The sequence below is a fragment of the Eleutherodactylus coqui genome, chromosome 10, assembly GCF_035609145.1.
Source record: "Eleutherodactylus coqui strain aEleCoq1 chromosome 10, aEleCoq1.hap1, whole genome shotgun sequence".
NCBI classification, from domain to species: Eukaryota; Metazoa; Chordata; class Amphibia; order Anura; family Eleutherodactylidae; genus Eleutherodactylus; species Eleutherodactylus coqui.
In genome coordinates, this window is record NC_089846.1 from 13,937,614 (window position 1) to 13,962,316 (window position 24,703).

At 48.6% G+C, this 24,703-nt stretch overlaps 1 protein-coding gene across 6 annotated transcripts in view; it reads right to left on the reverse strand.

Moving 5' to 3' along the window:
• The window catches only part of DAB2IP (DAB2 interacting protein), a 270,280-nt gene that overhangs the window by 148,070 nt on the left and 97,507 nt on the right, over positions 1–24,703 (reverse strand). For 5 of the 6 annotated variants that reach the window (XM_066580283.1, XM_066580282.1, XM_066580284.1 and 2 more), the window contains exon 3: positions 21,470–21,588. In XM_066580283.1, coding sequence (XP_066436380.1) covers positions 21,470–21,588 — 119 coding nt within the window. Of the gene's footprint in view, positions 1–21,469; positions 21,589–21,683; positions 21,778–24,703 lie in introns of those variants that run through there. The other variant, XM_066580286.1, reaches the window with a different exon arrangement.

Consider the following 24,703-nt stretch of genomic DNA (forward strand, 5'->3'; position numbering starts at 1 on the left):
GTACCATGAAGCAACAGTGTACTGTATCACTGATAATACAGCTGCCAGAGTTAGCCTATTGTGCATAAGATAATACAGGCCTTTGCAACATGGAAAGGCAGTATACAGTATGGCCGCCTGCAGACAGCCGGATCGGATCCTGCTGCGAGAATTCTCTCATGGAGAGGTAGCCTACTGTACAGCAGATAATATAAGCCTATGCAGCATGGAGAGGCAGCCTACTGTACAGCAGATAACATAAGCCTATGAGGCATGGAGAGGTAGTCTACTGTACAGCAGATAATATAAGCCTATGAGGCATGGAGGGGCAGTCTACTGTACAGCAGATAATATAAGCCTATGCAGCATGGAGTGGTAGTCTACTGTACAGCAGATAATATAAGCCTATGAGGCCTGGAGAGGTAGCCTACTGTACAGCAGATAATATAAGCCCATGCAGCATGGAGGGGCAGTCTACTGTACAGCAGATAATATAAGCCTATGCAGCATGGAGTGGTAGTCTACTGTACAGCAGATAATATAAGCCTATGCAGCATGGAGTGGTAGTCTACTGTACAGCAGATAATATAAGCCTATGCAGTATGGAGAGGTAGTCTACTGTACAGCAGATAATATAAGCCTATGCAGTATGGAGAGGTAGTCTACTGTACAGCAGATAACATAAGCCTATGCGGCATGGAGAGGTAGTCTACTGTACAGCAGATAATATAAGCCTATGCAGCATGGAGAGGTAGCCTACTGTACAGCAGATAACATAAGCCTATGCGGCATGGAGAGGTAGTCTACTGTACAGCAGATAATATAAGCCTATGAGGCATGGAGAGGTAGTCTACTGTACAGCAGATAATATAAGCCTATGCAGCATGGAGAGGTAGTCTACTGTACAGCAGATAATATAAGCCTATGCGGTATGGAGAGGTAGTCTACTGTACAGCAGATAATATAAGCCTATGCAGTATGGAGAGGTAGCCTACTGTACAGCAGATAACATAAGCCTATGCGGCATGGAGAGGTAGTCTACTGTACAGCAGATAACATAAGCCTATGCGGCATGGAGAGGTAGTCTACTGTACAGCAGATAACATAAGCCTATGAGGCATGGAGAGGTAGCCTACTGTACAGCAGATAATATAAGCCCATGCAGCATGGAGAGGTAGTCTACTGTACAGCAGATAATATAAGCCTATGAGGCATGGAGAGGTAGTCTACTGTACAGCAGATAATATAAGCCTATGAGGCATGGAGAGGCAGTCTACTGTACAGCAGATAATATAAGCCTATGCGGCATGGAGAGGTAGTCTACTGTACAGCAGATAACATAAGCCTATGCGGCATGGAGAGGTAGTCTACTGTACAGCAGATAACATAAGCCTATGCAGCATGGAGAGGCAGTCTACTGTACAGCAGATAGTATAAGCCTATGCGGCATGGAGAGGTAGTCTACTGTACAGCAGATAACATAAGCCTATGCGGCATGGAGAGGTAGTCTACTGTACAGCAGATAACATAAGCCTATGCAGCATGGAGAGGTAGTCTACTGTACAGCAGATAATATAAGCCTATGCGGCATGGAGAGGCAGTCTACTGTACAGCAGATAACATAAGCCTATGCAGCATGGAGAGGTAGTCTACTGTACAGCAGATAATATAAGCCTATGAGGCATAGAGAGGCAGTCTACTGTACAGCAGATAATATAAGCCTATGCGGCATGGAGAGGTAGCCTACTGTACAGCAGATAATATAAGCCTATGCGGCATGGAGAGGTAGCCTACTGTACAGCAGATAATATAAGCCTATGCGGCATGGAGAGGTAGCCTACTGTACAGCAGATAATATAAGCCTATGAGGCATGGAGAGGTAGTCTACTGTACAGCAGATAATATAAGCCTATGAGGCATGGAGAGGTAGCCTACTGTACAGCAGATAATATAAGCCTATGAGGCATGGAGAGGTAGTCTACTGTACAGCAAATATAAGCCTATGCGGCATGGAGAGGTAGTCTACTGTACAGCAGATAACATAAGCCTATGCAGCATGGAGGGGCAGTCTACTGTACAGCAGATAGTATAAGCCTATGAGGCATGGAGAGGTAGTCTACTGTCACTGTTATATAAAGGTTGGGAAATCCTGATGTCATTATTATGGAGAGGGTGGGGATTCATGATGTCATTATTATGGAGAGGGTGGGGATTCATGATGTCATTATTATAGAGCGGGTGGGGATTCATGATGTCATTATTATAGAGCGGGTGGGGATTCATGATGTCATGGTTATAACTGTGATGAATAATGATGCCATTGCTGCTATTTGTGATCTTGGGACCCCTGTAGATCCCAGCTGCAGTGCAATTACTGATGATTAAGTATGGTGGATCCATTGTGTCCTCCCACAATCCCCGACTCTGCAGTCTCCAGAATCTTAAAAAGGGTCCGGAAAAGCTCTGTTCATCCAGGGCATCCTGGTTCATGAATAAAATGCCAGAGCTACATTTATACTCTCACTCGCTATTCGTTATCATCTAGCTGGCGCATGAATACAATTCCAGACACGCAGTGAACACTGATACACTGGCACTCAGGGCACCTTTCTCTGCCATTTAGGGTCTATTTAAGGATGGCTGACAACCAGCATGCACAGGGTAATCGGTGCAGGATTAGTATATGATAAGCTTCCCTCCTCTGGATGTAAACAGTGCTTCCATTCACTGACAAGCAGCACAGATCTTGGAAACACAAAGGGGGGAATTCATGCATTGGCCTAAAGTATGTAAAGAAGTCTCACATTTTTGTGAAATCCACACTTGCGCAAAATTTGTGATCTTTTGATTCTTTTGCGGCCCACTTGCCTAATTTGCTAAAGAGGGCGGGGCTCAACAAAAAGGGGTGTGTCCACTGGTGGCCCAAGAGATTTATTATAATTTACCCCAGAAATTGACTCGGCTGTCAGGACTTCACGGACTGGCCAGACATGTGCCCAATTTTCGAAGAGCCCATGTCCCTTAATGATTTTGTCGCACTTGGCACTTAGATGGCATAAAACGCACGTCTCCTCGTTAACGCCTCCCCTAGTGCGTTAGGACCCCGGAGCGCTGGTGTTGCTGCTGCTCCAATGACGTGAACTGACCAAACTCCCAAATCTCAGCGTCTGGAAGGCGGCATCTTACCGGTCTTCTGATGGAAACTTCGTAACCATAGGAACAGACACTGCAACCCCAGCTTGTTTCCATGGTTACAGCAATGACTACTCTTTGGGATATCGACATTAAGCATCGCAGGTGACAGTTTGGAGGTTATAGCTTGCGCCCATCAGTGGCTGGACTGTAATAATGGTCGGACGTCCGATTATACGGCACACTGTTGTCTCCTATGAATACGCCATCATTTCTGCAGATCCCGGCGAGGTGCTGAGGTGTTACTGCGCTGAGCTGAGGACCGCGCACAAGATGGAAACACCATAAGATGATCCCGTCCCCGTGTCTATTAATCTCCTGCACTCACTCCTGGCAGCTCCAATGTGCTCACACCTGCGCTCACACCTGGCAACATCGCTGCGCTCACACCTGCGCTCACACTTGGCAGCCCCGCTGCGCTCACACCTGCGCTCACATCTGGCAGCCTCACTGCGCTCACACCTGGCAACATCGCTGCGCTCACACCTGCGCTCACACTTGGCAGCCCCGCTGCGCTCACACCTGCGCTCACACTTGGCAGCCCCGCTGCGCTCACACCTGCGCTCACACTTGGCAGCCCCGCTGCGCTCACACCTGCGCTCACACTTGGCAGCCCCGCTGCACTCACACCTGCGCTCACACTTGGCAGCCCCGCTGCGCTCACACTTGGCAGCCCCGCTGCGCTCACACCTGCGCTCACACTTGGCAGCCCCGCTGCGCTCACACCTGCGCTCACACTTGGCAGCCCCTCTGCGCTCACACCTGCGCTCACACTTGGCAGCCCTGCTGCGCTCACACCTGCGCTCACACTTGGCAGCCCTGCTGCGCTCACACCTGTGTTCACACTTGGCAGCTCTGCTGCACTCACACTTGACAGCCCCGCTGCGCTCACACCTGCGCTCACACTTGGCAGCCCTGCTGCGCTCACACCTGCGCTCACACTTGGCAGCCCTGCTGCGCTCACACCTGTGTTCACACTTGGCAGCTCTGCTGCGCTCACACTTGGCAGCCCTGCTGCGCTCACACCTGTGTTCACACTTGGCAGCTCTGCTGCACTCACACTTGACAGCCCCGCTGCGCTCTCACCTGTGCTCACACCTGGCAGCCCCGCTGCGCACACACCTGGCAGCCCCGCTGCGCTCACACCTGCACTCACACCTGGCAGCCCCGCTGCGCTCACACCTGCGCTCACACCTGCACTCACACACCTGGCAGCCCTACTGCGCTCACATTTAGAAGCCCCGCCGCCCTCGCGCCTGCGGCCCCGCCTGGAAGCCCCACTTACGGCATCAGAGTTGAGGTTGCATTTTTTGTGTTGTGTTTCTATGGTGCCAAGCTCGTGCCGGGATGTCTGCGGCGGACGGAGCGCTGAGCGCAGGAAAGGTCATTTTCCCATAAAAGTTGGAAGGCTGAGCCGAGCAAAAATTCCCAGAGCAGAAATCACCGGCCACAAGAGGAAAGGGTTAACTCCGAAAATAGTTCAGACATGAAATGTTTGTAGATGATGAGTCCCGGGAAACGTGAAAAGAACCAGATCCGGCGCCGACTCCATGTGACACAGTATACAGCGGGGGAGGGGCGACCTCTGGGTCAGATACATCCAGATTCCAAGGGGGTATAAGACTTATATACTGAGAGACCAACAGGCTGCTCACCATTACTGTCCTGTGGGGGAGGGGAACTGACAACTACTGGGGGCAGAAATCACGACAGTAACAATCTCAACCTGCAGGGGCAGCAGTGTGAGATGTACAGCAGAGAACGACCTGCAGGGGGCAGCAGTGTGAGACGTACAGCAGAGAACGATCTGCAGGGGGCAGCAGTGTGAGACGTACAGCAGAGAACGACCTGCAGGGGGCAGCAGTGTGAGACGTACAGCAGAGAACGATCTGCAGGGGGCAGCAGTGTGAGACGTACAGCAGAGAATGACCTGCAGGGGGCAGCGGTGTGAGACGTACCACAGAGAACGATCTGCAGGGGGCAGTAGTGTGAGACGTATAGCAGAAAACGACCTGCAGGGGGCAGCAGTGTGAGATGAACAGCAGAGAACAACCTGCAGGGGGCAGCAGTGTAAGACGTACCACAGAGAACGACCTTTAGGGGGCAGCTGTGTGAGACGTATAGCAGAAAACGATCTGCAGGGGGCAGCAGTGTGAGATGAACAGCAGAGAACAACCTGCAGGGGGCAGCAGTGTAAGACGTACCACAGAGAACGACCTGCAGGGGGCAGCCGTGTGAGACGTACCACAGAGAACGATCTGCAGGGGGCAGTAGTGTGAGAAGTACCACAGAGAATGACCTGCAGGGGCAGTAGTGTGAGATGTACAGCAGAGAACGACCTGCAGGGGGCAGTAGTGTGAGAAGTACCACAGAGAATGACCTGCAGGGGGCAGCAGTGTGAGACGTACCACAGAGAACGATCTGCAGGGGGCAGTAGTGTGAGAAGTACCACAGAGAATGACCTGCAGGGGCAGTAGTGTGAGAAGTACCACAGAGAATGACCTGCAGGGGCAGCAGTGTGAGAAGTACCACAGAGAATGACCTGCAGGGGCAGTAGTGTGAGAAGTACCACAGAGAATGACCTGCAGGGGCAGCAGTGTGAGAAGTACCACAGAGAACGACCTGCAGGGGGCAGCAGTGTGAGACGTACATCAGAGAATTACCTGCAGTGTGAGTTGTACAGCAACGTGTCTTTCATTTCCCTTTTTTTACATTTTTGGGGATCGCTGCCACCATTGATGCGATTATCAGCAGATGGTTGAATAGTGTGAATCCTGCGACAGAATAGAACAGTCAAATGTGAAAACGACTCCTTAATTTATGAATGAAGACGCTGTGCCTCGTACAAGGCACAAAGGAGAAAGGGGGAAACCTGACCTAGGGCCTGCTCCGATCACTTACATCCAGGGGTCCCATCATAGCTTACATCCCAAATCCAAAAAACGGGATCGGGACAGAACCCCTGAATGTAACCTGTCATTGTACAATTCTGCTAAAATAAACCTGATGTCTGGAGAAGGTGGGACGAAAGACTCTGTAGGGGGGTACACAGAGGTCTAAAGGAGTTGGGGCACTGGTCATGACAGAGAGGTCTAGAGGTGTCAGGAGGGAAAGGAGGGAGGACAGACATCGGGAGGAGCACAGACAGAGGGGTCCAGAGGAGAAGGGACAGAGGGGGACAGAGAGGTCCGCAGAAGCATGGACAGAGGGGTCCAGGGGAGCAGGGACAGAGGGGTCCATAGGAGCAGGGACAGAGGGGTCCATAGGAGCAGGAACAGAGGGGTCCGGAGAAGCACGGACAGAGGGGTCCGGAGGAGCACGGACAGAAGGGTCCGGAGGAGCACGGACAGAGGGGTCCGGAGGAGCACGGACAGAGGGGTCCGGAGGAGCACGGACAGAGGGGTCCGGAGGAGCACGGACAGAGGGGTCCGGAGGAGCACGGACAGAGGGGTCCGGAGGAGCACGGACAGAAGGGTCCGGAGGAGCACGGACAGAGGGGTCCGGAGGAGCACGGACAGAGGGGTCCGGAGGAGCACGGACAGAAGGGTCCGGAGGAGCACGGACAGAAGGGTCCGGAGGAGCACGGACAGAAGGGTCCGGAGGAGCACGGACAGAAGGGTCCGGAGGAGCACGGACAGAAGGGTCCGGAGGAGCACGGACAGAAGGGTCCGGAGGAGCACGGACAGAGGGGTCCGGAGGAGCACGGACAGAGGGGTCCGGAGGAGCACGGACAGAGGGGTCCGGAGGAGCACGGACAGAAGGGTCCGGAGGAGCACGGACAGAGGGGTCCGAAGGACCACGGACAGAGGAGCCTAGAGGAGCAGGGACAGAGGAGCCTAGGGGAGCAGGGACAGAGGAGCCTAGGGGAGCAGGGACAGAGGGGCCTAGAGGAGCAGCAACAGATGAGTCTGGAGGAACAGGGGACAGAGGGGTCCAGAGGAGCAGGGACAGAGGGGTCCGGAGGAGCAGGGACAGAGGGGTTTGGAGGATGGAGGACAGAGGATCTGGCAGAATTTTATCACCCCTCTCTACCTGGTGAGAGAGCTGGTGGTCAGCACACGGCTACCTAAGGGCTCATCCACACGGCCGTATTCGGTTTAGGTCCATGCAGTATGCAGCGTGTTCCTGGACACGGCTTTGTGTATCCCTGCTTACTGCAGCTTTCTCTTGTGCACGCATGCATTGCGGTTTTCACATGTGCAAAAAAAAACCCCAGAAGCCCTCATTGACTGCAACACGAGCGCGAGACCCGCACGAATACGCCAATGGGGCTTCAGCTGATTACAAACGCGTGAGTGAGCCTTAAGACGTACGGACACCCTCAGGACCTGTTCACACAGCAGATTTATCCAAGCCGCGTCCAATCCACGGTAATCTGCGCCGCCGCGGATTTCATGCGATGTGGAATTTTACGAGCGCAAATTTTAAATCCTTCCTCACAAAAAAACGATAGAATCAGGAGCTTCTTGTGGAGCGTGAAGGAGGCAGAAGACGACCGCTGGGCCATGCGGCGCCCCCCGGGGTATTCTGGTATGCAAATAGGAGATGCTACATTGTCTCTGTAGATGATGGGATGGCTTCCCTACAATCCAATAGGTGGCGCTGTTGAGGCTTTGGACCATCTCCCTTTTGCATGTAAAATAGAGACGTGATGTCACTTTTTCACACATATTCCGCACCAGGTTATCTGCATACAGACTGGAGATGATAGGAAAGCGCCATCTGGTGGATTTACAATGGACAGCGCCACCTCGTGGACATAAAATTGATCAGGATAGAAAACACAGCACCACACTGGACATATAGATGTAGGTGGAAAAACACACAGCGGCACCTGGTGGACATAATCTACATGAAAAAATAGCTAAGATAAGACAAAAAAAAATCTTTCTTTTAAAAAAAGAGAGGGGGAAGGGAGAGACGACACGCTCTACAACATAAGTGAGTGCGCTCTAATGACAGTACTAAGGGATTCTACAGGTTAGTGCGCTCTAGTCACGTAACATTCTGTGATTCCACAGGTGAGTGCGCTCTAGTCACGTGACATTCTGCGAATCCACAGGTGAGTGCGCTCTAGTCATGTGACATTCTGCAATTTCACAGGTGAGTGTGCTCTAATCATGACACATTCTGAGATTCCACAGGTGAGTGCGCAGTAGTCATGTGACATTCTGCGATTCCACAGGTGAGTGCACTCTAGTCTCGTGACATTCTGCGATTTTACAGGTGAGTGCGCTCTAGCCATGAGACATTCTGTGATTCCACAGGTGAGTGCGCTCTAGTCATGACACATTCTGTGATTTTACAGGTGAGTGCACTCTAGTTATGAGACATTCTGCCAATCCACAGGTCAGTGCCCTCTAGACATGTGACATTCTGTGATTCCACAGGTGAGTGCGCTCTAGTCATGTGACATTCTGTGACTTCACAGGTGAGTGCGCAGTAGTCATGTGACATTCTGGGATTCCACAGGTGAGTGCACAGTAGTCATGTGACATTCTGCGATTCCACAGGTGAGTGCGCTCTAGTCATGTGACATTCTGCAATTCCACAGGTGAGTGCGCTCTATTCATGTGACATTCTGTGATTCCACAGGTGAGTGCGCTCTAGTTTTGTGACATTCTGCGATTTCACAGGTGAGTGCGCTCTAGTCATGACACATTCTGTAATTTTACAGGTGAGTGTGCTCTAGTTATGAGACATTCTGCAATTTCACAGGTGAGTGTGTTCCAGTCATGTGACATTCTGTGATTTCACAGGTGAGTGCACTCTAGTCATGTGACATTCTGTGATTCGATAGGTGAGCGGGCTCTAGTCATGTGACATTCTGCGATTTCACAGGTGAGTGCGCTCTAGTCATGACACATTCTGAGATTCCACAGGTGAGTGCGCAGTAGTGATGTGATATTCTGCGATTCCACAGGTGAGTGCGCAGTAATCATGTGACATTCTGCGATTCCACAGGTTAGTGCACTCTAGTTATGAGACATTCTGCAAATCCACAGGTAAGTGCGCTCTAGTCATGAGACATTCTGCAATTCCACAGGTGAGTGCGCTCTAGTCATGTGACATTCTGCAATTCCACAGGTGAGTGCGCTCTAGTCATGTGACATTCTGCGATTCCACAGGTGAGTGCACTCTAGTCTCGTGACATTCTGCGATTTTACAGGTGAGTGCGCTCTAGCCATGAGACATTCTGTGATTCCACAGGTGAGTGCGCTCTAGTCATGACACATTCTGTGATTTTACAGGTGAGTGCACTCTAGTTATGAGACATTCTGCCAATCCACAGGTCAGTGCCCTCTAGACATGTGACATTCTGTGATTCCACAGGTGAGTGCGCTCTAGTCATGTGACATTCTGTGACTTCACAGGTGAGTGCGCAGTAGTCATGTGACATTCTGGGATTCCACAGGTGAGTGCGCAGTAGTCATGTGACACTCTGCGATTCCACAGGTGAGTGCGCTCTAGTCATGTGACATTCTGCAATTCCACAGGTGAGTGCGCTCTATTCATGTGACATTCTGTGATTCCACAGGTGAGTGCGCTCTAGTTTTGTGACATTCTGCGATTTCACAGGTGAGTGCGCTCTAGTCATGACACATTCTGTAATTTTACAGGTGAGTGTGCTCTAGTTATGAGACATTCTGCAATTTCACAGGTGAGTGTGTTCCAGTCATGTGACATTCTGTGATTTCACAGGTGAGTGCACTCTAGTCATGTGACATTCTGTGATTCGATAGGTGAGCGGGCTCTAGTCATGTGACATTCTGCGATTTCACAGGTGAGTGCGCTCTAGTCATGACACATTCTGAGATTCCACAGGTGAGTGCGCAGTAGTGATGTGATATTCTGCGATTCCACAGGTGAGTGCGCAGTAATCATGTGACATTCTGCGATTCCACAGGTTAGTGCACTCTAGTTATGAGACATTCTGCAAATCCACAGGTAAGTGCGCTCTAGTCATGAGACATTCTGCAATTCCACAGGTGAGTGCGCTCTAGTCATGTGACATTCTGCAATTCCACAGGTGAGTGCGCTCTATTCATGACACATTCTGTGATTTTACAAGTGAGTGCGCTCTAGTTATGAGACATTTTGCGATTCCACAGGTGAGTGCGCCCTAGTCATGTGTCATTCTGTGATTCCACAGGTGAGTGTGCTCTAGCCATGAGACATTCTGTGATTCCACAGGTGAGTGTTCTCCAGTCATATGACATTCTGTGATTCCACAGGTGAGTGCGCTCCAGTTATATGACATTCTGCGATTCCACAGGTGAGTGCGCTCTAGCCATGAGACATTCTGTGATTCCACAGGTGAGTGTGCTCCAGTTATATGACATTCTGCGATTCCACAGGTGAGTGCGCTCTAGCCATGTGACATTCTGTGATTCCACAGGTGAGTGTGCTCCAGTCATATGACATTCTGTGATTCCACAGGTGAGTGCGCTCTAGTCATGTGACATCCAGCAATTCCACAGGTGAGTGCGCTCTAGCCATGAGACATTCTGCGATTCCACAGGTGAGTGGGCTCTAGCCATGAGACATTCTGTGATTCCACAGGTGAGTGTGCTCCAGTCATATGACATTCTGTGATTCCACAGGTGAGTGTGCTCCAGTCATATGACATTCTGCGAATCCACAGGTGAGTACGCTCTAGTCATGTGACATTCTGTGATTCCACAGGTGAGTGCGCTCTAGTCATGTGACATCCAGCGATTCCACAGGTGAGTGCGCTCTAGTCATGTGACATCCAGCGATTCCACAGGTGAGTGTGCTCCAGTTATATGACATTCTGCGATTTTACAGGTGAGTGCGCTCTAGTCATGTGACATCCAGCGATTCCACAGGTGAGTGCCCTCTAGTCATGTGACATCCAGCGATTCCACAGGTGAGTGCGCTCTTTTGACGTAACACTCTCCGTTATCAGCACGCTTTCCTAACATGAGTGATTTAAGGGCACAGGATTTTGGAGCGCCAACAAGTCAGACATATGAGCGCCTGTCACCGCCAGGACTCGGAGCTGCGAACATGTCTCGTGTAGAAATGTGCATATTAGAGGAAAATGACTTCAAAGCCAACAACATCTGCTGCTTCCCACTTCTATACAGAACAATATTTACTGTGCGCTGCCTACATGACTCGCTCAGCGCTCTAAACACGAAGCGACTGGCGCGCCAAAATGTCAGAGCGACTATGGAGACGTGTTCGGTGCCGTAACACACCATTACATGTCAAGGGCGCGTCCTCCTGATCCCTCCGCCGTCGCCCGACCCCACACACAACAGACGGCGCAGCACATTGCTGCCATAAAGCGAAATCAAGGGCTGTGAAGATGGGATCTTGGAGCGAGGAGGAAACCTGGGGCCCATCCTTGTGCCAAACAAGCAGGAAGCGCGCCAGAGTGTGTTTACACAGAATGAATAATGGAGGAGCGGATTATCGCTGCTTTCACATTCCGGCAGCGTCCGCTTATTTCATGCTCATCATTCCGCTGCAGCAAGCTCGCGATGTCGTGCTATTTGTATCTGATCTACGAAGAGCTGCACCTGATGGAGAGATAAAGCGCTTGGAACGCGCCGCTGATCATCCAATTTTACTGACACGTTCCAGCAGAAAAGAAAAGGTGCGGAAAGGAGGGATGGATGCGCCGTACAAGGCCGCGGCATTAGCCTCTAATACCTTCAACACAGGCGAGACGATATCCACTGTATCCAAGCTGATACGGTGTGCTGAGGAGCGTATCTAATCCTATCAGGTGTGATACGATGCGCTGGGCTGTGAGGCAGTTAACTATTTAGATAATGCGGTCAACGCTAATGCATGTCTAAACAGCCAGCCAGCAGTGGGCCCTCTGGTGCCCTATTGGCCCTCCCCAGGACGTAATTGAGGGGTGCTGATGGGCTAGCATGGCAACAAAGAGTCTAGTGAACGGTCCCAGGGCTGTATGCATGGATGCTTATTAAGCCTTGACTATGACATGACTTAATAGGCAACACTGAAAATCCCTCTATACTGCAATACTGATGTATTGCGGTATATAAAACAAGCGATCGCAAGTTAAGAAGTTTCGTACGGCAACTAAAGTTTCATAAACTTTTTAAAAGTTAAAAAAAATAAATATATTAAAAAGTTCAATTTCCCTCCCTTCCCATAAAAATCTGCAAAAAAAAAAACAAAAACATTATTGCCATTTTGGTAAAAGTTCAATCGCACTATGTAATCCCACACAGCGAACAGGTAATAACTAAAACTCGCCTCACATGGCCCACTCGACAAAAAAAATTAAAAAGTTATGGGTCTCTACATACGGTGACGGAAAGCAAGTTTTTTATCAAAATAAAACAATTTCTTTACTTTTGAAAAGTAGCAAAACATAAAAAAGTCTAAATAGTTTTATTATCGCTGGAATCACACGGACCCATTTTTATTAGATTGTAACTGATGTAAGAACTAACCCCCTCCCCCCCCCCCCCCCCCCCCCCATTGGGCAACTGCGTTTTTTCTTCATTTTACTCCACTTGAAAATTTGTAAAAGTTCTTCGGGACATTAAATGTTACCACTGAAAAAATACAAGTCGTCCCACAAAAAACGGACAAACCCTCATCCTGCTGTTAATGGAAAAATAAAAAAGTTTAAGTTATGGCTATTAGAAGGCGGGGAGGGAAACACAAAGTAAAAAAAAAATAATAAAAAAACGCTCCGGCCGTGAGTAGGGTCAGCGAAGGGCTCGTTCACATTAGCGTCAGAGGTTCCGTTTCTCAGAGAATGAAATAGAACAGCAGGAGGCACTATTGTGTCCTGGCATAATGCCAGGTGGCTGGCTGGCAAGCCGAACGGACCGCGTTACAGACAATGGGGCGCGCTCAGCACCACGCGTTTCCGTTATATTATAAGGCCCAGACGGATACTTGGCGCAGTTGTGCAGGTGATCAGCACGAAGCAGCGGGCGCCAAGGGAGACATCCTGAGTTTTTGCTTCCTTCCTCCAGGCTGACCGCAGTGTGCTGGACTAAGGGTTACAGCGAAGGACACCTACCTCCATCCAACCACAGGAGAATATAGGTAGAGGACTAGATTGGCAGACATGGGGATTATAGATAAAGCTGTAGATTATAGACAGATTTGTAAATATGGATTGGTAGATTACAGATTTGCAGATGATGACCCTATAGATTATAAACAGATCGCAGATTATAAGGAGAATTTTAGAATATAGGCGAGTGCATTATAGACAAACGTGTAAATTATAGATCAGATTGTAGAGGATCCGCAGACCCGGAGATTATAAACAGATGTGTAGATTATAGACCGGTGGGGGAGAGGATAGACAGAACTATAGATTATAAACAGATGTGTAGATTATAGATTGGCAGATTATAAATAGAGTTGAGCAAATGTACTCTGCCGAGCTTGATGCTCGTTCGAGCATTAGCGTACTCGATGGTGCTCGTTACTCGAACGAGCATCAAATCGCGTTCGACCCCGCCCCAGCTTTTGGCCCCTCCCCACAGTGACGTGCCTGTTTTGGACCCTCCCCACTGCGCGTCCTTTGAAAATTTTTAGTCTGGTGGGGGAGTGGGAGAGGAAGGGGGGGAGGGGGAGGGAGAGGGAGGGGGAGGGGGACAGAGAGAGGGAGAGGGAGAGGGACAGGGAGAGGGACAGGGAAAGGGACAGGGAGAGGGACAGGGACAGGGAAAGGGACAGGGAAAGGGACAGGGAAAGGGACAGGGAAAGGGACAGGGAAAGGGACAGGGAAAGGGACAGGGACAGAGAGAGGGACAGAGAGAGGGACAGGGAGAGGGACAGGGAGAGGGACAGGGAGAGGGACAGGGAGAGGGACAGGGAGAGGGACAGGGAGAGGGACAGGGAGAGGGAAAGGGACAGGGAGAGGGGCAGGGAGAGGGACAGGGAGAGGGACAGGGAGAGGGAGACACGAACCAAGTAAAAAACAAAACAAAAGCTTGGGACCCGGCGTTCCACATACAAAAATGCTCGAGTCTCCCATTGTAGTCAATGGGGTTCATTACTCGAGTAGAGCTCTCGAAATTTACGAAAAGGTCGACTCGAATAACGCCGACCCGAGCATTTGGGTGCTCGCTCATCTCTAATTATAAACAAGCCTGTAGATTATACACTTTTCGATTGAAGATTTGTAGATTAAACATAGACCTATAGATTCTGGACATATTTGTAGATTACATGTAGATTATAGACTGATTTGGTATCTCCGGCTCTCGGCCGCACTGATTCATTCTATCATATTGATAATAACAGATCCTAAAGCCCAAACCTGCCCCCTAGGCTGTGACGACCCGCGGCCCTCGCTGAAACACATGACACAATACAATGTAACAAACTAGCCACTTGTTGCCAATGTCCTGGAAGCGCTACTGTTTATAAAGGGTCTCTCATGAGACGACCCCCCCAGCTTCACAGGGATGGAGTTCCTCCATTAGCAGAGAGTCACTTGCAGAGAAATGCCCAGCAATTACCAAACCCGCCAATCCTCCTCAGTCCCCCCCCCCCGGCACGTACCGCCTCTTTAAGATATAATCACCCAGTTTGGAGTATTGATATTTCCCGCACTCCAAGTCAGGTCACTGCTAGGAACCCGAACTTGTATAGCGGGCTTAGTAGATGGCGCATGCGGATTATCCGCTTACTGGGCTGGCTGAGACCTGTAGTTCTGCTGGTCGTGATATGATGGTGCGAGCCACTGAGAAAGAAGTGGCGTTCGTTTGGAAACGCGGCGGGCAGGAAAATAACTTTTAAGTGGACTTAACTGGATAAATAATAAAGCCCGGCCGATCCGCGGATTATGGATCGGATACATTTCTGCGCCCGATGAGACGCTTTCTCATTGATCAGAAACCGTAGTTGTTTTTCACCACTTATGCTTGCAATCAATCGGAACGATCGTTCCCTGTCGCCGTGGCTGCGAGCGCCGAGGAAACGGCTCCATGAGACAAAAATCAATGATCCCAGGAAATCTGGCTGCATCCGAGTCCTGGGAAGTGGCACCAACAGAGCTGGACGGAGAGCTGACACTCTACTGGCTGCGGCAGGGGGGAAGGTCCCCCACATCAATAGCTCTGCATCCATTGGTGACGTGACGGACGCCGGCGCCACGAGGGTCCAGAAAGAAGCAGCGATCTGGTGGCTGAATCCTGGCCAGGTGATCAGTACTACCTAATAACGGAAGACGGGCCCGGCGGACGCAGCTGATTAATGATGGCGGCTCAGGCCTCCAGGAAGCCGGTGTACAGGAGATCGGAAGACATTCACTGCAGATACAACGGATTACGGGCGCCGGAATGTGGAGGAAATAGCGTGAAATACAGCGATATACGAGGAACATGTACTACACAAGCAGCTCCAGGGAGAGGCGCCAAAACTGACAACACCCACCAGACACGGGTGCAGCAGAAGGGTGGGTGCCCATGCGTCTGACACCCCACCAAAACCACAGTGGCCAATGGTTGGAAGCTATTCCTAAGAAAATGGCAGTTTTACTGGCCAAGATACGTGGTCATTGGCCACCGTGAGTGTGTGTGTGTGTGTGGGGGGGGATCGGCACATAGTTACCGGAGCGCGGGATCCAACCAGGCGTTCTAGAGCAGCAGTGTGCGCGACAGATAGTCACCGCAACTTGGTTGCCCATATCATTATATTCAGGATTTATGACTTATGCCAACTGTAATTATATAATTATATACAGGAGATCCCCAGGTTATACCAGCATGCTCTATATCACTATATACAGGAGATGTATAACTTATACCAGCTGTACATATGTAATTATATATAGGAGATACCCAGGTTATACCAGCATGCTCTATATCACTATATACAGGATGTATAATTTATACCAGCTGTACATATGTAATTATATATAGGAGATACCCAGGTTATACCAGCATGCTCCATATCACTATATACAGGAGATGTATAACTTATACCAGCTGTACATATATAATTATATACAGAAGATACCCAGCTTATACCAGCACGGTACATATCACTATATACAGGATGTACGACCTATACCAGCTGTACATATATAATTATATACAGGAGATACCCAGGTTATACCAGCATGGTCCATATCACTATATATAGGAGATGTATAACTTATACCAGCTGTACATATAGAATTATATACAGGAGATACCCAGGTTATAGCAGCATGGTCCATATCACTATATATAGGAGATGTATAACTTATACCAGCTGTACATATAGAATTATATACAAGAGATACATATCACTATATACAGGAGATCCCCAGGTTATACCAGCATGGTCTATATCACTATATACAAGAGATGTATAACTTATACCAGCTGTTCATATATAATTATATACAGGAGATCCCCAGGTTATATCAGCATGGTCCATATCACTATATACAGGAGATGTATAACTTATTCCAGCTGTACATATATAATTATATACAGGAAATCCCCAGGTTATACCAGCATGCTTCATATCACTATATACAGGATGTATAACTTATACCAGCTGTACATATATGATTATATACAAGAGATACATATCACTATATTCAGGAGATACCCAGGTTATACCAGCATGCTTCATATCACTACATACAGGGAGATGTGTAGCTTATACCAGCTGTACATATATAATTATATACAGAAGATACTTAGGTTATACCAACATGCTCCATATCATTATATACAGGATGTACGATTTATACTAGCTGTACATATATAATTATATACCGGAGCTATCCAGGTTATACCAGAATTGTCCATATCGATATATACAGGATGTATATCTTATACCAGCTGTACATATATTATCATTAACAGAAGATACCCAGGTTATACCAGTATAGTCCATATCACAACGGGAGATGTATAACTTATACCAGCTGTACAACTCTACATACAGGAGATACCCAGGTTATACCAGCATGGTCCATATCACTATATACAGAATGTATAACTTACTACAGCTGTATGTATGTGTGTATATATATAATTATGCACAGGAAATACCCAGGTTATACCAGCATGCTCCTCCATATCATATATACAAGAGATGCCCAACAATGCCCGGGCACTGTGGTACTTCCCATGGCCCAGGGGCACTGTTGTAGTCCTGACTCCTTCACGGTTATTTCGCGGTCGTGTATACAGGCCTCCACGTCTGTGTATACAGAGGACCTGGGGTCAGTCCTCGGGGGATCGGCGGAGGGCTGGTAATCAGCGTGTAGAGCTGCCGGCATTGATGTTGTTTTCTCGGCTGCCATGAATATTAATCGTGTACACAATCACCACACGCACATTAGAGATCACATCTGCTGCCGCTCGCTGCCTGTTCTGAGCAGCCAATTAGCTGGCAGCGGCGTGGACCCTGACGTGGCGGCTGATTAATCTACGGAGGACAAGTCACCGACTCAGTCTGCCACAACCTGCATCTCTAATTACAGCAAACCGAGCGCAAAGATGAGACGAACAGTAACGAGGACCAAATTAACAAGCAGAAGCCCCGACGCCGCCACATTGTACCTCCTCCATCAGGACCGGCGACACAACCCCCAAAACCAACGCTGCCCTACATACAGCAATGGGCGACCAGAGCCACGAGATGGGCATCGGTGGCAAAGGGGTTAACGGTCTCTACAGAGCAGGAATGTGTCAGACTGATCACACCAGCGCATCAGTGATCCCAAGAGCTCACAATCAAACTAGAAGTATGTAGGTCAGCAGGGTGAGGGGCTGCATGACCTCAATGCCTATAGATATGTATACTCGCAGGCACAGAGCAGTATATATAAGGGAAGGTCAGCAGGGGAGGCGCTGCATGACCTCAATGCCTATAGATATGTATACTCGCAGGCACAGAGCAGTATATATAAGGGAAGGTCAGCAGGGGAGGGGCTGCACACACTACCAATACCTATAGAAATGTATACTCGTAGGCACAGAGCAGTATATATAAGGGAAGGTCAGCAGGGGAGGGGCTGCACACACTCGCAGTACCTATAGATATGTATACTCGCAGGCACAGAGCAGTATATATAAGGGAAGGTCAGCAGGCGAGGGGCTGCACACACTACCAATACCTATAGATATGTATACTCGTAGGCACAGAGCAGTATATATAAGGGAAGGCCAGCAGCGGAGGGGCCGCATTACCTCAATACCTATAGATATGTATACTCGCAGGCACAGAGCAGTATATATAAGGGAAGGTCAGCAGAGGGGAGGGGCTGCATGACCTCAATACCTATAGATATGTATACTCGCAGGCACAGAGCAGTATATATAAGGGAAGGTCAGCAGAGGGGAGGGGCTGCATGACCTCAATGCCTATAGATATGTATACTCGCAGGCACAGAGCAGTTATATATAAGGGTAGGTCAGCAGGGGGGGCTGCATGATCTCAATACCTATTGATATGATTACTCGTAGGCACAGAGCAGTATATATAAGGGAAGGTCAGCAGGGGAGGCGCTGCACATACTCCCAGTACCTATAGATATGCATACTCGCAGGCACACAGCAGTATATATAAGGGTAGGTCAGCGGGGGGGGGGGGGGCTGCACACACATCCCCAATACCTATAGATATGAATACATACAGGCACAAAGCAGTATATATAAGGGTAAGTCAGCAGGGGAGGGGCCGCACACGCTACCAATACCTATAGATATGTATACTCGCAGGCACAGAGCAGTATATATAAGGGAAGGTTAGCAGGGGAGGCGCTGTACACACTCGCAGTACCTATAGATATGTATACTCGCAGGCACAGAGCAGTATATATAAAGGAAGGTCAGCAGGGGAGGGGCTGCACACACTACCAATACCTATAGATCTGTATACTCGCAGGCACAGAGCAGTATATATAAGGGAAGATCAGCAGAGGGGAGGGGCTGCATGACCTCAATGCCTATAGATATGTATACTCGCAGGCACAGAGCAGTTATATATAAGGGAAGGTCAGCAGAGGGGAGGGGCTGCATGACCTCAATACCTATAGATATGTATACTCGCAGGCACAGAGCAGTATATATAAGGGAAGGTTAGCAGGGGAGGCGCTGTACACACTCGCAGTACCTATAGATATGTATACTCGCAGGCACAGAGCAGTATATATAAAGGAAGGTCAGCAGGGGAGGGGCTGCACACACTACCAATACCTATAGATCTGTATACTCGCAGGCACAGAGCAGTATATATAAGGGAAGATCAGCAGGGGAGGGGCTGCATGACCTCAATGCCTATAGATATGTATACTCGCAGGCACAGAGCAGTTATATATAAGGGAAGGTCAGCAGAGGGGAGGGGCTGCATGACCTCAATGCCTATAGATATGTATACTCGCAGGCACAGAGCAGTATATATAAGGGAAGGTCAGCAGGGGGGGGCTGCATGACCTCAATACCTATAGATATGTATATTCACAGGCACAGAGAAGTATATATAAGGGTAGGTCAGCAGGGGAGGGGCCGCACACACTTGCAATACCTATAGATATGTATACTCACAGGCACAGAGCAGTATATATAAGGGAGGAGCCGCACACACCTATACCTATAAATATGTATAATCGCATGCACAGAGCAGTATATATAAGGTTAGGTCAGCAGAGAGGAGCCGCACACACTCCCAATATCTATAGATATTGTACAGTATATACACAGGCAGGGAGCAGTATATATAAGGGTACCTCAGCAGGGGAGGGACTAAATATATCCTCAAGACTGATAGATATGTATATACACAGGCATAGAGCTGTATATTCAGGGGTAGGTCAGCAGAGAGGAGCCGCATACACCCCCAATACCTATAGGTATTGTACAGTATATACACAGGCATAGAGCTATACAATGCATACAAAGGTAGGTCAGCAGGGGAGGAGCTGCATGTTTTCAATACCTATAGGCACGTATATAGACAGCCACAGAGCAATATATACAGGGCTAGCCTAGCAGGGGAGGGTCTGCTCATGTCCTCAATACCTATAGTTACACAGACACAGAGCAGTATATAAATATAGGGGTAGGTCAGCAGGGGAGGGGCTGCACATGCTCCCATTATCTATAGACAGATATATACATACTGGTATATGTCATCACACACATTCTGCATATGTCAGGCCATATGAGTATACACGGGCATAGAGCAATACATACAGGAGCAGATCAGCAGATAAGGGGCGAAACATGTCCTACATGCCTATAGATATACATAGGGGTAGATCAGCGGGAAGGTTGCACATCCTCAGTACCTATAGATACATATATACACAGGCATAGAGCAATATATACAGGGATAGATCAGCAGGGGAGGGACTACACATGTCCCAAATACCTATAGATACATATATTAATGCCTATAGATACGTACATACAAGACATAGAGCAATGAGCACAGGGGGAGATCAGCGGGGAGGTTGTACATCCTCAGTACCTATAGATACATATACACAGAGACATAGAGCAATATATACAGAGGTCGATCATCAGCGACCACCAGGGAGTAAAGGAAATCTCATTATGGATATATGTAATTATAATATATACAGGGATAGATGACGGCGGCCTCCGAAGACCAGAGGAGAAATCATGTTAAGCGTGTAAGTCACATACGTGTGGCGGCACATACGACACATAACGGTATACATATATGCAGAGGTAGATGCTCACCGCCCCCTGAAGTATAATATTATATACATATACACACACAGCCATCCTATTTCTATAGGCGGACGCTTCTTGCGGACCAGTGCTCGTTACTCCTATACAATCCCATAGGGCACGCTTAACTCTTTCATTGCCTCAGTCAGTGATCTCAGCCCCAGAGGCGGACTCTGTAACAATGCATCAACAAATAATGGTGCGGGTGATGGAGGGGGTCCACCCTAGAGAGATCCGGCGGGATGAACATTAACCCCCGATGGCCGGTAATCGGCGCCCGCCGTGACGTCAGCACCTGTGCCTTTCCAGATGCTGCGGAGCGTTGACTTCCGGGAAGTTTTCCCGGGAATGAGCCAGCTAACATCTGGAAGGCAGAGTGCGGCTCGTCTCCCGTCGGGGGGGATTATGTCACCGCCGGCGTCCGCTGATATCATCTGTCACCTCTCCGCAGAGACGACATTTTCATCTCATGGAAGAGGATGAAGCGCCTGACGACTTCCCACGCCGAGGATGCGACGCTTCCGACCATCATCCCCATCATCGCAAGCATTCAGCCATTCGGTCTCCCGCCGTGTCGCGCGCAGACGCCACCTTTGTCTGCCGCGCGGCGGATGTCTTACCGGTCATTGTCCACGCTCCTGAAGCCAGGAATGACGGGCCGAAAGCTGCTGTTCCGATCGAGCTTGGGCTGGCTTTTTGTCCGTTTGATGGAGCCTTTGAGCCGTCGGCTGAGGAACCCCTGCGGAGCGAGAAAAAAAAAATGCATCAAGTCACGATTACGGAAGATACGGCGGTGCGGCGACTGAATGCAGGGCGATGGACGGTGCATCGTACCGCGAGCTCCCGCGTCGCCTTCGCTCACAGCCGAGGGGCGAGATGCAGATCGTTGTCAGAGCAGCATCCAGGATTCCATCTCACATCTGCTCCCCGAGCTTCGAGAGGCCAGCATGCGACGTAAGCGTGAGACCTCCCTACGCCTGTTACCATGGCAACCACCGGCTCACACTCAGATGCTGTCAGACAGACGAGGCTGGCACACCGCTGTGTCTTATCCATCCCGGTCGCTGACCAGCCGAGAAGACCCCCAAAAAATCCTAATGAGGACGCTGGGAGAAGACGGAGCAGAGAAACAGCAGCTGGAGGGGGTCAGCAAATGGTGAATACACTCTACTGCTCACGGTTATCAGCCATTTCAGGCCAGGAAGGGGCTGACTGTAAAATACATGTATTTACCAGAGCTGTATTATCTACTGTACGATAGACTGCCTCTCCATACTGCACAAACTTCTATTATCTACTATATGGTGGACTGCCTCTCTATACTGCACAGACTTGTAATATCTGCTATATAGTGGACTGCCTCACTATACTGCACAGACTTGTAATATCTGCTATATAGTGGACTGCCTCACTATACTGCACAGACTTGTAATATCTGCTATATAGTGGACTGCCTCACTATACTGCACAGGCTTGTATTATTTACTATATAGTGGACTGCCTTTCCATACTGCACAGACTTATATTATCGCTATATAGTGGACTGCCTCTCTATACTGCACAGACTTGTATTATCTGCTATATAGTGGACTGCCTCTCCATACTGCACAGACTTGTATTATCTACTATATAGTGGACTGCCTCACTATACTGCACAGACTTGTATTATCTACTATATGGTGGACTGCCTCTCTATACTGCACAGGCTTGTATTATCTGCTATATGGTGGACTGCCTCTCCATGCTGCACAGACTTGTAATATCTGCTATATAGTGGACTGCCTCTCCATACTGCACAGACTTGTATTATCTGCTATATAGTGGACTGCCTCTCCATACTGCACAGACTTATATTATCTGCTATATAGTGGACTGCCTCTCCATACTGCACAGACTTGTATTATCTACTATATAGTGGACTGCCTCTCCATGCTGCACAGACTTGTATTATCTACTATATGGTGGACTGCCTCTCTATACTGCACAGGCTTGTATTATCTACTATATAGTGGACTGCCTCTCCATGCTGCACAGACTTGTATTATCTACTATATGGTGGACTGCCTCTCTATACTGCACAGGCTTGTATTATCTGCTATATTATGGACTGCCTCTCCATGCTGCACAGACTTGTAATATCTGCTATATAGTGGACTGCCTCTCCATACTGCACAGACTTGTATTATCTGCTATATAGTGGACTGCCTCTCCATACTGCACAGACTTATATTATCTGCTATATAGTGGACTGCCTCTCCATACTGCACAGACTTGTATTATCTACTATATAGTGGACTGCCTCTCCATGCTGCACAGAACTTGTATTATCTACTATATGGTGGACTGCCTCTCTATACTGCACAGGCTTGTATTATCTACTATATAGTGGACTGCCTCTCCATGCTGCACAGACTTGTATTATCTACTATATGGTGGACTGCCTCTCTATACTGCACAGACTTGTATTATCTGCTATATAGTGGACTGCCTCTCTATACTGCACAGACATATTATCTGCTATATAGTGGACTACCTCTCTATACTGCACAGGCTTGTATTATCTACTATATAGTGGACTACCTCTCTATACTGCACAGGCTTGTATTATCTACTATATAGTGGACTGCCTCTCTATACTGCACAGACTTGTATTATCTACTTTATGGTGGACTGCCTCACTATACTGCACAGACTTGTATTATCTGCTATATAGTGGACTGCCTCTCCATACTGCACAGACTTGTATTATCTGCTATATAGTGGACTGCCTCTCTATACTGCACAGACTTGTATTATCTGCTATATAGTGGACTGCCTCTCTATACTGCACAGACTTGTATTATCTACTATATAGTGGACTGCCTCTCTATACTGCACAGGCCTGTATTATCTACTATATAGTCGACTGTCTCTACATGCTGCACGGACTTGTATTATCTACTATATGGTGGACTGCCTCTCCACACTGCACAGACTTGTATTATCTGCTATATAGTGGACTGCCTCTCAATACTGCACAGGCTTGTACTATCTGCTATATAGAGGACTGCCTCTCTATACTGCACAGACTTGTATTATCTACTATATAGTGGACTGCCTCACTATACTGCACAGGCTTGTATTATCTACTATATAGTGGACTGCCTTGTCATGCTGCACAGACTTGTATTATCTACTATATGGTGGACTGCCTCTCTATACTGCACAGACTTGTATTATCTGCTATATAGTTGACTGCCTCTCCGAACTGCACAGACTTATTTACTGGACAATAGACTGCCTCAATATTGTATACAGACTTCTGTTATCTGCTATAGTGTACAGCACCACTCGATGCTACACAGGCTTATATTATGTGCTGTACAATAGACTACCTCTTCATACTGCACAGACTTGTGTTATCTGCTGTACAGTAACACTGCTTCTCCTTTCTGTATAAGATTCTATCACCTGCTGTACAATAGACTGCCTTTCTATACCGCACAGTAGAGCATCTCTTCCTATTGTACAGACGTGCATTATCTACTGCACCTCAGACTGCCTCTACTTGTTACACAGACTTGTCGACTGTACAGCAGACTGCCTCTCTATGGTACACAGAACTGTATTATCTGCTGCACAATAGACTGCCCCTCCACACTACACAGGCTTGTATTATATGTTGTTCAGCAGACTTTCTGTGCTGCAGAGGCCTTTACTATCTGCAGTAGATTGTACTTGTATTATTGGTTGTCCAGTAGACTGCTTCTCCATCATGCACAGGCTTGTTTCATCTGCTGTGCAGTGGACTGCTTCTCCATACTGCACAGACTTGTATTATCTGCTGTTCAATAGACTGTCTCTATGCTGCATAA